Source organism: Myxocyprinus asiaticus, chromosome 37, assembly GCF_019703515.2.
Source record: "Myxocyprinus asiaticus isolate MX2 ecotype Aquarium Trade chromosome 37, UBuf_Myxa_2, whole genome shotgun sequence".
In the NCBI taxonomy this organism is placed as follows: Eukaryota; Metazoa; Chordata; class Actinopteri; order Cypriniformes; family Catostomidae; genus Myxocyprinus; species Myxocyprinus asiaticus.
In genome coordinates, this window is record NC_059380.1 from 37,610,980 (window position 1) to 37,624,258 (window position 13,279).

General features: G+C 35.0%; 1 protein-coding gene across 1 annotated transcript; it reads right to left on the minus strand.

The window, feature by feature from the left end:
- Positions 1-2,139: 2,139 nt before the first annotated feature.
- LOC127427937 (prepro-urotensin II-beta-like) lies at positions 2,140-9,263 on the minus strand. Its single transcript, XM_051675889.1, has 4 exons — positions 9,173-9,263; positions 5,465-5,569; positions 5,132-5,175; positions 2,140-4,320 (listed from the first exon to the last, which is right to left on the minus strand). Exons 1-4 carry the CDS (start codon positions 9,261-9,263, stop codon positions 4,210-4,212), a joined length of 351 nt encoding a protein of 116 aa, XP_051531849.1. The 3' UTR covers positions 2,140-4,209.
- Between the last annotated feature and the right edge of the window lie 4,016 nt (positions 9,264-13,279).

A 13,279-nucleotide genomic window follows, 5' to 3' on the forward strand; every position in this document is an offset into this window, starting at 1 on the left:
CTGTCGACAACTTGCATCCGTGTGCCGTCGCAGTTCCGCCCAGAGTCATGAAACGAGGTGAGCCCTGTGCACTTGGCGTGATCAAACCACGTACAGGTCAGACTGACCTCATGATTGTACGATTCTACAAGTGCACAACGGTCGTCACGTGACCAGCAGTCGTCCAGTGATTTCTCTCTGCTGTTGTCCCTTACATACCATGGGCCTAAACAACTGTGATATCTTACTTTAATTTGGCAGTGATGTCGCTTTCATCCCTGTGTTCTTGAAATCCAAAATGTCCCTCAATGCCACCGTGCAGTCCCTAAAGAACACAAGCACTCACCATCAAAACAAATGTATGTTATTTGTACCCAGTTTTACAATCCACAGCATGAAGAATTTACTGCTGCTTATTTTTATCATCTGTCTCAATTTCATGTTGGTCTTCTGAAATCCCAGCATTTGGATTAGTTTGTCCACATCTAGCTGTATTTTTTAGCCAAATAATTATTTTTTTTTAATCTTGATGGAGGGATGGAGTCTTTATTTATTAAATTTGTCCCCTCAGAACTAGTCATTTAAATGAGGCCTTAAGTTTCTATCAGTGTATTAGTTAATTTTCTCTGTTCTCAGTTTAAAATAATATTTTTCCATTATATATGTGACTGAAACTCTAGATACAGACATTGTTCTCTTGAATCTAAATCAAGACTATAAATGTGAATCTCACGAAAAAATCACAAGAAAGACATAATAATATTTTGCTTAAAAAAAAATGAAGATTGTTGCATATTGACATTATTATTTTCATGACAATTAAGCACTTAAATTAAAGCCCACAAAGTAATGAAATTTTTTTTTTTATACCATGTCAATTATTTATTACACATTTTAATTAAGTATTTGTACATCATGGCAGTATTTGTTGTAAAAAAATTAAAATAATCAAATTTCAAATGAGAATCATCATTGAGAATAATGGTAAATACAAAATAAAATTAAAAAGGAAAGTGTACAGACTTAAAAAGTATTTATACTAAGGTATTTGTTGTATTTATTTATTTTTTAATGAGATTCACCTTTGAGAATAATAGTAAATACAAACAGCATTTTTAAGTGTGACTTAATTGTCATGAAATAATGTTGAAATGCAAAACAAATCTAATGTGAAACATAATTATAAAATAATAAAAAATAATAAATATGTTTTATTATTATTATTATTATTAAAAAAAAATTTTTTTGGATTTTGATTTTGAGGTAAAATGTGAACTGGGCACATTTTCATGAGATTTACTCAAACAGGAAATCTATTGTAAAACACCTAGACAAACTCACTCTGTAATTGCAACATAACGTACAACTTTCACCTAACTTGATCCTTGTCTTGTTCTTTTTTTTATATTATTATTATTATTTATTGATCTGTTATGTCCTAAAAGATGTATGTTTTAGAAGTGATGCATCATGATGAGCTTGTTGTCTGTGGTGTTCCTCACGATCAGAATTAGTTCCTTCATGATTTGTAGGTTGTTGCAGTAATTGTTTGCCTGCCAGGACTCTGGATTACTGAACTAACAGTCCCCATCTCACAGAAAATGTCTGATTTGTACATATTTGTGATCAAACATATGTTTTGTAAATGTTTTACATGGTAACAAATGTAAATAACAGTACATTGTATTTTGCAAAAAAAGATGCCAAATACAGTGAACTGTTTGAAGAAGAAGAAGAAAAAGCAATTTTGTCTCAAATTCAGGGAAATGTTTTGACACCACATGAGAACTATGAATAAAAGACCACAATAACTTAAATACTTTATTCTTTAATATGATCAGTATATGGGTAGTTGACAACATGTCTAGTAACTTTTGAATGAATGTTTAAGAGGAACTGTAGCCTATAGTTTACATTTGAATCGCCTATTTGCCTTTGCTAGTTCAATTTAAATGGTCCTGCAAGTGGTCGACCGATATGGGTTTTTTAATGGCAGAGAGCAGGGTGCCTGATAGGCTGATACATCACACAGTTTAATATAGTAAATAACATAAACATAAAATTGCTAAAAATTGAATAAACTCTTATTTAGCACTATATTTACTCAATTTCACACAAAACTTTAACTTTGCTAAAAAGAATTTAAAAAAAAAATATTGTATTTTCAGTGGTTCTGTAACGATTGCTTGAGGAAGTCAAGAGAGCAGGATCTAAGTACAGCTTATATTTAATAAGAAAACAAGTCCAGATACAAAACCTGGAAAACACAGGAACAGAACAAAACAAAACAAAACAAAACAAAACCTCAGTAACAGAACAAACGTCACATCCATGAAGGGTAACAGGAACAACAACTGACAAAGACTGAGCAAACACAGGGACATTATATACACTGGGGCAAACAAGGTAAACGAGATACAGCTGGGAATAATTAGGGCAGGAAACAGGATCAGAGACACAAGAAGGTAAACGGCAAAAGTCTCAGGTGATACAAGTAGATGTCAGTTTCCTCTGATTTCTGTTTAGTCATCAATTTTTAGTAATTTATTTGCACATGAAGAAATTGTTAATATATTAGGAAGAACAAAATAACAGTACACACAGTAGTCCAGCAACCATGGATGGCATGTCCATGTTAGCAATCGCATTTTCTCCAAAAATACTAAATCAAACCATTTGCACATACAGTGCAAAGTGATTAAGACATTTAATCATAGCACAAGTGAAGCGCTTTTACTTTGAAGTTGCATTCACGGGCTCATGCAGATCCCAGCGTGAGCAGCAATCTCCTGACGGTTTAAACGGCCTGGATCGCCTGCCTGGATTGCCACGGAGTGACCATCCTGATTTGTGAATCAGAGGAACTTTTGATCCTGAAGTTTTGATTCGGGCTAATAAAATTCACGCTTCAGAGGTAGATATTATTAAACGCTGGATTTTTGTAAGGTTCGTGAATTACATCTGTTTAAACGAGATATGCACATATTTGCAAACAGTATTTAATAGATGTTTTATTGATATTTGCCTTTTATCATTAGAAAACAAAAGTTAAAATTTACAGGGAACAACTGAGGAGAGGCTGATAGAATACATGCTATAGGGGTAAATAAATGAGCGCTCCACAGGATGCTGGATCTGCTCAAGTTTTGTGAGGTTTGTTTATTACATCTGTTTAAACGAGATATGCACATATTTGCAGACGATATATGATATTATTTTTGTTGATTTTTGCCTTTTTATCATTAGAAAAGAAAGTTAAAAGTTACAGGGAACTGTTGAGGAGAGAGAGGGAGAATGAAACAGGTGAGCAATGTAACATTATGAGCTCAAATGCGTCTGACGCGGCTCTGATATGCGGACTGTTTAAATGAGACTGTGTTGCACACCAGTCTATTATTGTAGTAACACGATGGCACATAACAACAAAACAAACCATGACTGGACGTTTACATGTCACAGTCGCTTCACATGTAAGCAGGCGATTCTCAGCGCCCTCAAGAAAAAAACAGGCCAAACGGGAATATTTATTGGCTGATGCTGATAATTAAAAAAGTCAGAATATCGGCCGATTTATCGGCCTCGGCGATATATCGGTTGGCCACTAGTCCTGCAATGTGAGAGATTCATTTTAAAACATACAAATATTCCATGTAGACTCTCAATATGAAGTATTGCATTGCATGTAAAGCAAAATAAATATCAAAAGCCTACATAAGTAGTTCCTGTTTTCCACAATTAGCGTGTGAAGGCGAGGAGTGCATTTGTTACAACTGTCCCCGTATCGGACGCTGTTGTAACACTAGTCACATGTTAGTGTCAACACCTCCCAAAATATATTTTCTTTAATATTTTGCAATAATGTGGACTACATCCTTCAAATTTCCCACGCAGACAGAGGATACTAATGTGAATGTGCATGCTGATAATGACAGTTTGAACTTGCATGAGAAGGGAAATATGGACTGGGGCACCCTACACAATAAATGCAAAACCAAACCAGAAGATCTTTTTCAAACATATTTACTTTATTTACATCTGAGCTCAAGAGCAATTATTTATATATACAAATACATAATCAGCTTTATTTCCCAACAAACATAAATAGCAAATTGTTTAGGTATCAGGCCCACAAATTTTGTGCGTGAGTGTTGCAAATTGCATGTAAAGCAAGTGAGAACATTCAACTATGCAGGTGCATGTATTTGTCAGTGCATGTCTGATTTGATGTTTTCAGACGCAGTATTTCCAGAAACACTCTGTATTGCTTCCTCTCTTACGATACTGCTTCCGGTTGCCCAGAAAACGGCTTAAAGGATTCAACAACGGCTTTCCCAACAAGACCTGAACAATAAACATGGAATTACACAGAGACTGTGAATAAAACATTATAGATGTCTACTGATTTAATATTCAATGATGTCATATGCTTTAAAGGAATAGTTCACCCAAAAATGTAAATTCCCTCATCATTTACTCACCCTTTTGCCATCCCTGATATGAATGACTTTCTTCTGTAGAACACAAAGATTTTTAGAAGAATATCTCAGCTTTGTAGGTCCATACAATTCACGTGAATGGTGAACAAAATTTTGAAGCTCCTAAAAGCAAATAAAGGCAGCATAAAAGTAATCCATATGACTCCAGTGGTTGAATCCATGTCTTCTGAAGCTATCCAATCAATTTTGTGTGAGAACAGACCATAATATAACTCCTTTTTCACTATAAATCTTGACATCAGCACTCTCCTTAGCAATCATGATTTCAAGCTTGATTACACATCCTAGCACCATCTACCACTCTGTGCATGCATCAAGCATTAGCAAAATGTAATCGAGCTTGAAATCGTGATCGTGCCTAGAGACAGCAATGTCAAGATGTACAGTGATAAAGGAGTTATATTTTGGTCTGTTCTAATCCAAAACCGATTAGATCACTTCAGAAGACATGGATTAAACCTCTGGAGTATTTTATGCTGCCTTTATGTGCTTTTAGGAGCTTCAACGTTTTGGTCACCATTCACTTGCATTGTATGGACCTACAGAGCTGAGATACTCTTTTAAAAATCTTCACTTACATACAGTGAGTAAATGGTAAGAGAATCTTCTTTTTGGGTGAACTATTCCTTTAAGTCTGTATTTTCCTTTAAACTCACTTCTTTTACAGCTTGGCTGGGGACAAATCCTGCTGTTCTGAGACCTGTGTGATTAAGCCATTTTTAATCACAATTAAGATTAAGATTAAAGCCATAACAGAATAAGTTGTTTCCAGCTCTGCTGATTTCCGAGTTATACTGTATAATAGAGAATTCTTTCATTTCATCAAGCTTAAAAGGATAGTTTACTCAAAAATAAAAATTATATCATTATTTAAGCCGTATTTTCATTTTTGAGTGAATCTCATTTACAGCATTTACATTTCAACACGTTGCATATTTATACCAGTATTTCAACCAATGTGGGTTTTAATACAGAAATCAGTGTCTCACCATCACTGCTGATGTCTCTGGTTATGAGGGACGGGTAATCGAGATATGCTTGCTCCAAGTAACTCCGATCTTCTGGACTCACCACCTGCTCCTCTTCTACAAGAACTGCAAAAGGAAATGACATCTACCATCATTCCATCATGATCGTGATTATATGTTTAAATCTGAGGTGTCGGATTGTGAGAACACGTGAACTGTTTTGTGTCTTGCATGTTCACTACGGCATGAAGGGGACCCACACAATATTAGGCAGGTGGTTTTAATGTTGTGGCTGATCAGTGTATATACATGTCTAAATATTTGTTTTCATCATTAATGAAAACTGATCGGTGTATTTTGATATTTTGACAATCTTTCAATTTAGTGAAATTAAAGTTCTTAATGAAGTGAAGATAACATACAATTTTCTTATTTCATATGAACATGTAATTAAGTAATTTAGAGTTAAATAAGATCAAAAATACTATAACATCCCAAAAGAAATGCATAACTTTTGTGTTTTTACTTTAGTGCTGATAGTGTTGTTACATTACTTATTTTTAAAAAAAGAGAGGGGGGGGGGGGGGGGGGGTCCATATTTGATGTTTTGGATCCAGTAGGTTCTCTATTGATAAGTGTTCAAGGATTAAATATACTGTGGGGGTCCAAAAGTCTAAGACTGCTTTGAAAATCAGGGATTTATTTATTTATTATTATTATTTAAACCTAGAAATAAACTTTTGGTGCTTGTGGATAAATAACAATATATATATATATATATATATATATATATATATATATATATATATATATATATTTATTTATTTTTGTTAAAATAATATTTCAACCAAAAATCTCAATTCTGTCATCATTCACTCACCCTCATGTTGTTACAAACCCATATGACTTTCTTTCATTAAACACAAAAGGAGATTTTAGGCAGTGTTTTGATATCAGAAATTACATTTGCACTAGTAAAAACGTCAATTCTAATGGCATCATCACTTGAAAAAATAACTGGATTGCTTATGATGTCATATCAGTGAAGCCACTGCGCCACCATATCGCTATGCGCAAACATTCCAGTCTCCTTATTGACTTAATAGAAAATCATCTCATTTCAGCGAGTAAACATTAGTCATTCAATCACCTATTTTTTATCTAAAATCGGTATGTAATCGCCTTAAAAACATCTCGATAATAGATTACATTGTCAACCCCCCTGCTGAGGGTCGGTGAATATTTTTGCTTTGTTGATTTTGCTTTAAAAATATAATTCATTTATTGAAATACAAAAAACATAAAAGACATTTCTAAATTCAAACTGCACTTTAAACTAAACGAAAAAAACAATAAAATTACGAAATGGTAAAAAAAATCGTATTTAAACGTTCACCGTCTCCAACGGCTCCATTTTCCATCACGCAAGCATCCATCAATGACAACAGGTGGACAATTACTAATATCCTACAGATTAATCACTAAAGACAATCATAAATGTAACGATAATAATAATCATAATAATAAAGCCTAATAAATTCCCTTGTGTTTCCAAAATAATGCTGCCAAATGTGTGATCTTATCGAATTTGTGTTTGTTTTGCGTTTTGGTAATACAGTTAACGCTGCCTAAGAAAAGAAAATAGAACTCAATTTTAGGATCAAGTTGAACCTGTCTTGTATTATTTTATGATTTAATCACTTTCGTCTTTGTTTCTTTAATACAAAGATCCCTGTATATATTACTGAACCTGCAGAGTTGCATTCACAATGCATGCCAACCGCTTGGAAATAAAGCAAACTTAACTCACAGCACCTCCTGAGATGATCGGAGATCATTTGCAGCATTCTCAAAGACGACATTATTCTTGCAAAAAGATTTCAGATGAATGAAACAGAAAAAAGAGTGAAAACTCTTTACATGCGCTTGTTCCACGAGACAGGCTTGCGCTGTACGCCTCTGAACAAACAGTGAATCAAACACGAGAATTGGCGGCTTTTCTATATCTGGTGACTTCCCAGATCCTTGGGTTTTCCATTTCCCGATACTGTTGATCATCGTCTGTTCGCAATCGGCATCGGGATATTTGTAAGACATCGTCGATATCTGATTACATCATCCTAACGCCATCCCACACATGTAATTATTTATTTAAAGTCGGGAATTTTTCCTGTTTTTGAAAGTCCATGCGAGTTGTGTATCTATATCAAACAGTATCCACCACTAACAAACTTCATCAGCTGATTGGATCAGCTGATCAGCTAGATTTAAATGGCAAACGAACACGTATTTATGACAATAATCCATGTATGACAACAAAGAGCACTTAAATATGAAAACAACAGAATCCCAGGCATTTAAGGCGATTTAGAAATCCTGGTCTGACTTTTTTAAAGTCCCTTTCGGGGGTAAGGATGTATTGTCACCCTAAACAAGCAGATATTACAGATTTTCCTACTTGCATTACAACTTGTGGTCAGTTTTCCCGCTTCCTTTGGTGATTGTTGTGCTGTACTGATAGACTGAACACCGGGGCAGGTGAATGCTCTGACATCGCTATCCGCATATATCTTCTCCCTCGTAACGAATATTATCCATAACAAGCTAATTAAACATTAAACATGATTGTAACTAGAGGGCGAAATGCAACTGTTGTATCCGCAGGTCGGAGACGGTGAGTCTCTCGCCTGTCAGTCATTGATACTCTATGGCATACCAAGATGGCCGCTCGAACACTTCACCTCCTGCTGGCAGTATAACATTGCATCAGCAATCCAGTTTTATATATATATATATATATATATATATATATATATATATATCAGTGGTTACAAGTAGTAAAAATGCAAGATTTTGAAATCTGTCTTTGTTTTTCACTAGTGACAATGTTATTTCAGATATCTATAATGTTATTGTAACTTGTAAGCCTTTTACGATATCCTTAATTACTCTATATCTATATCTGATTTTTTTTTTCCTTTTTTTTAAATCTGAAATACTAAATGTAACATGTTAAACTGTAAAAAAAGTATAATTTTTACTAGTTTTTGATATCAGGAACGGTCATTTGCTGTAGTAACAATGTAATTATTGATATCAAAAATTATTATTGTCAAAAAATGTTATTAGTACGAAGTACATAGCTGAGATGTGTTTTTGAAATTTTAACTAGTAAAAGGTTTTTTTGTTATTATTATTATTTTTTTTACAGATACCAGTTATTGCATTTTGAACAGGAGTGAATGACAGATCATTGTGAAATTGCATACAGGTGAAAATGCAGATACAGTTTTAAAAAACAAATTATGGCTTTTACAAGATATCAAGAATGGGTATATCCTTGAGTAATGATGTCCATTTTGATCAAGAATTAAAATTTGTACTAGTGCAAATGTAATTACTGGCAATTACTAGCAATTAATAGTCAAATAGTAAAAATAGTAATCACTAGCATTTTCACTAATAGCCTAATTCCATTGCTGATATCCAGAATTAGCTTTTTAACTAGTGAAAACTGAATTGTAGATATCAATAATCCATATCCTGCACATAATTAATTGTCAAAAGCGCTTACAAGTTGCAATAGTCATTCAATCTAACTCAGTTTGTGTTTCACGGAAGAAAAGAAGGTCATATGGTTTTGAAACAACATGAGCGTGAGTAAATGATGACAGAATTTTCATTTTGGGGTGAACTATCCCTTTAAACAGAGTAGATGAGAGGACTTACCAGGCCTGGCGTAGGTATCCAACGGATGTCCAAGCAGAGGTTCTAAGACGGCGAGAAGCAAAGCAAAAAATAAAATCAGTTTACACAGCATGATGACACACACACTTTCTCGTGCAACCTGGAGGTCTCTTCTCAACGTACCCTTCCTATTTGTGGCCTGGACTTATATACAGCTCTCTCCTCACGGCGCGTCAAACCAATGTCATCACCCCCAAACCTTTTACATATTCTGTGCTTGTAAATTCAGATCGGATGGATAAATGGATCAATAAAACTTTGAGACAGACGCGGGGTCTGTCAGTCAGGGATGGACCGCAGTGTTTTACCAGCCTGGCAAGTTCATAAATCCCTCCGAACGCAGGTGGGAAAACGAGACTTTGCGTTACAGTGTGCGGGGTGGAGACGGGCAGGAAAATTGCCCATTTAATTAATTTGTTTAAAAGGCTGCTGAGATTTATTTCACTATGTCCACAGCGGTTGCTCAAGTGTATCATTCCCACGTCCCCTGGTGCTTCTATTTTAAGAGACTGAGAAACAGGTCAGATTGGAAATAGCAGACAGCAAGTGTGACCAATATTCTTAATGGTGCAAGTAAAAAAAAGTGAGAGGTCATTTATTAGTCACTGGATGATGGACACATTGCTGCATCTGCAAACTACTCTATCTATCTATCTATCTATCTATCTATCTATCTATCTATCTATCTGTCTGTCTGTCTGTCTGTCTGTCTGTCTGTCTGATCTACCTATTGATCTATCTGTCTGTCTGATCTATCTGTTGATCTGTCTATCTGTCTGTCTGTCCATCTGTCTGTCCATCCTTCTGATCTATCTATCTATCTATCTATCTATCTATCTATCTATCTATTCTGTCTGTCTGTTCTATCTGTCTGTCTGATCTACCTATTGATCTGTCTGTCTGTCTGTTCCGTCTGTCTGTCTGTCTGATCTACCTCTGTCTGTCTGTTTTATCTATCTGTCTGTCTGATCTATCTATTGATCTGTCTGTCTGTCCTATCTATTTATCTGTCTGTCCGTCCATCCGTCTGTCCTTCTGATCTATCTATCTATCTATCTATCTATCTATCTATCTATCTATCTATCTATCTTTCTATCTATCTATCTATCTATCTATCTATCTATCTGTCTGTCTGTCTGATCTACCTATTGATCTGTCTGTCTGATCTATCTATTGACCTGTCTATCTGTCTGTCTGTCCTATCTATTTATCTGTCTGTCTGTCCGTCTGTCCGTCCTTCTGATCTATCTATCTGTCTGTCTGTCTGTCTGTTCTATCTGTCTGTCTGTCTGATCTACCTATTGATCTGTCTGTCTGTTTTATCTATCTGTCTGATCTATCTATTGATCTGTCTATCTGTCTGTCTGTCCTATCTATTTATCTGTCTGTCCGTCCATCCATCTGTCCTTCTGATCTATCTATCTGTCTGTCTGTCTGTCTGTCTGATCTACCTATTGATCGGTCTGTCTGATCTATCTGTTGATCTGTCTATCTGTCTGTCTGTCCTATCTATTTATCTGTCTGTCTATCCGTCCGTCCATCCTTCTGATCTGTCTATCTATCTGTCTGTCTGTCTGTCTGTCTGATCTACCTATTGATCGGTCTGTCTGATCTATCTATTGATCTGTCTATCTGTCTGTCTGTCCTATCTATTTATCTGTCTGTCTGTCCATTCATCCTTCTGATCTATCTATCTATCTATCTATCTATCTATCTATCTATCTATCTATCTATCTATCTGTCTGTCTGTCTGTCTGTCTGTTCTATCTGTCTGATCTACCTATTGATCTGTCTATGTGTTTTATCTATCTGTCTGTCTGATCTATCTATTGATCTGTCTATCTGTCTATCTATTTATCTGTCTGTCCGTCCATCCATCTGTCCTTCTGATCTATCTATCTATCTATCTATCTATCTATCTATCTATCTGTCTGTCTGTCTGTCTGTCTGTCTGTCTGATCTACCTATTGATCTGTCTATCTGTCTGTCTGTCTATCTCCTTTAGAATACTGTCACATGAAAGGGGCATATTTTCTTGTTTACAATAAACCCCCATAAACTGCATATACTGTATGTCAGGAATATGTGACACTCTGTATCAGACTCATTCTCTGTTACAAAATGAAACATTCTGGCCACTTGAGATCTAAAAGAAAAAAATAAATCACAATCTCTCCTTATGGAGACAAAAGCAAGTGAAAATGTGAGTTTTTCTTAGAAGATGTCTTTTGGTGTGTAGAGGTTGGAAAAATGGGTCAGTACACTCTGATTTGTGTCCAATGTTTAGAATTGGCTTTGGTAACATAATAATTTGCTTTAATAAGTCTTCATATAGGCTAGCTAATTAAATAGCAAGCATTACATAATGCTTAAAAGTTCAAAACAGTTGTTGTACATCAAAATATGAATATATACAATATATACAGTGTAATCTAAAGTGGCTCCAAAACGTATTTGAGCACCTAACTCACACTTAACCGCTGCATCCAAAAACATAGGCAGGTGACTTGCTGCCTTGCTGCCTAATCAGTGAATGGCTTAACCAACAGTGGTTTTGAATGAATGGAACTCTTAAGGAAACTGGTCTCAGAACAGTTTGAAAAGCACCGTATTTTTATTTTATATTAATTTACAATGACTTGTAACCAAATGGTGTTGCACTGATTTTTAGTGGACGTTTGAAATTAGTTCCCTTTAAGTTCACACAGGTGTCTTGGGAGAGTAACCACAGGTGGAATTCAGCACGTAAACTATCAGCAAGTTCCACTAAAAATTTGACAACCAGAAAGTCTTAATTTTGAACAATATCTATTATATTATCACTTAAAATTAAGAGTAATGTTTTTTTTTTTAATAAATACCACTTTGTTTTATATTTTTATTTAATTAATAGACTTTCAAATTAAAATGCTCCTTAAGTGTTTAAAAACTCTATTGGTCACTGCTCGCTGTATGAATTAAATTTCTTAGATATTTCCATAGCCCTCAAGTCATTACCCCCCAAGATTTGCCATGATGTAATTATCCTCTTGTTTAGTTGTACATCTGGTCTTCCACATCTCTTTCTGTCCTTGTTAGAGCCAGTTGTCCTTTGTCTTTGAAGACTGTAGTGTACACCTTTGTATGAAATCTTCAGTTTTTTGGCAATTTCAAGCATTGTATAGCCTTCATCAAAGCAATGACTGACTGACGAGTTTCTAGAAAAGCTGTTTCTCTTTTGCCATTTCTGACCTAATATTGACCTTAAGACATGCCAGTCTATTGCATACTGTGGCAACTCAAAAACAAACACAAAGACAATGTTAAGATTCATTTAACGAACCAAATAGCTTTCAGCAGTGTTTGATATAATGGCAAGTGATTTTCTTGTACCAAATGAGCAATTTATCATGATTACTCAAGGATAAGATGTTGGAGAGATGGCTGCTGGAAATGGGGCCTGTCTAGATTTGATCAAAACATTACAAAATTCAATTTGATGGAATTTTGTTGTGAAATTGAAATGTAAATCTTAAAAATAGCCTAAAATATTTTTGGCATGAAGTGCCTCACCAAAGATCGCCTCCCTGTGGTGCTGTGCTGAAATCTGACTCCCCGGACGAATCTTACTTCCCCTCACGTGCACACGCATCATCACACAGTTTACACGCTGGTGATGCGAGTTTGAGCGATATCCTGTTTACCTTAGCCGTTCATAAGCAATCTTTTAAATACTTAAGGACTTAAATATTGATCTGTTTCTTACCCATACCTATCATATCGCTTCAGAAGACATGGATTAAACCACTGGAGTCTTATGGATTACTTTTATGCCCATTCACTTGCATTGTGAGGACCTGGAGAGCTGAGATATTCTTCTAAAAATCTTCATTTGTGTTCAGCAGAAGAAAGAAAGTCATACACATCTGGGATGGCATGAGGGTGAGTAAATGATGAGAATTTTCCTTTTTGGGTGAAATATTCCTTTAACTGCAGCACAATCTCCCTTTTGTTAAGAGATGAGAAGAGCAAGTTATTAAATTTTGATTAAAGATTACGAGGTAATTATATATATAAATATATATATATATATATATATATATATATATA

Bases quoted from the DNA above. Each gene is read 5' to 3' on its own strand.
- LOC127427937 (XM_051675889.1), bottom strand. From the start codon at position 9,263: ATGCTGTGTAAACTGATTTTATTTTTTGCTTTGCTTCTCGCCGTCTTA. The intron at 5,570-9,172 runs GTAAGTCCTCTC...TTCCTTTTGCAG, and splicing joins GGATACCTACGCCAGGCCTG to TTCTTGTAGAAGAGGAGCAG. The intron at 4,321-5,131 runs GTGAGTTTAAAG...TTTATTGTTCAG, and splicing joins CCAGCCAAGCTGTAAAAGAA to GTCTTGTTGGGAAAGCCGTT.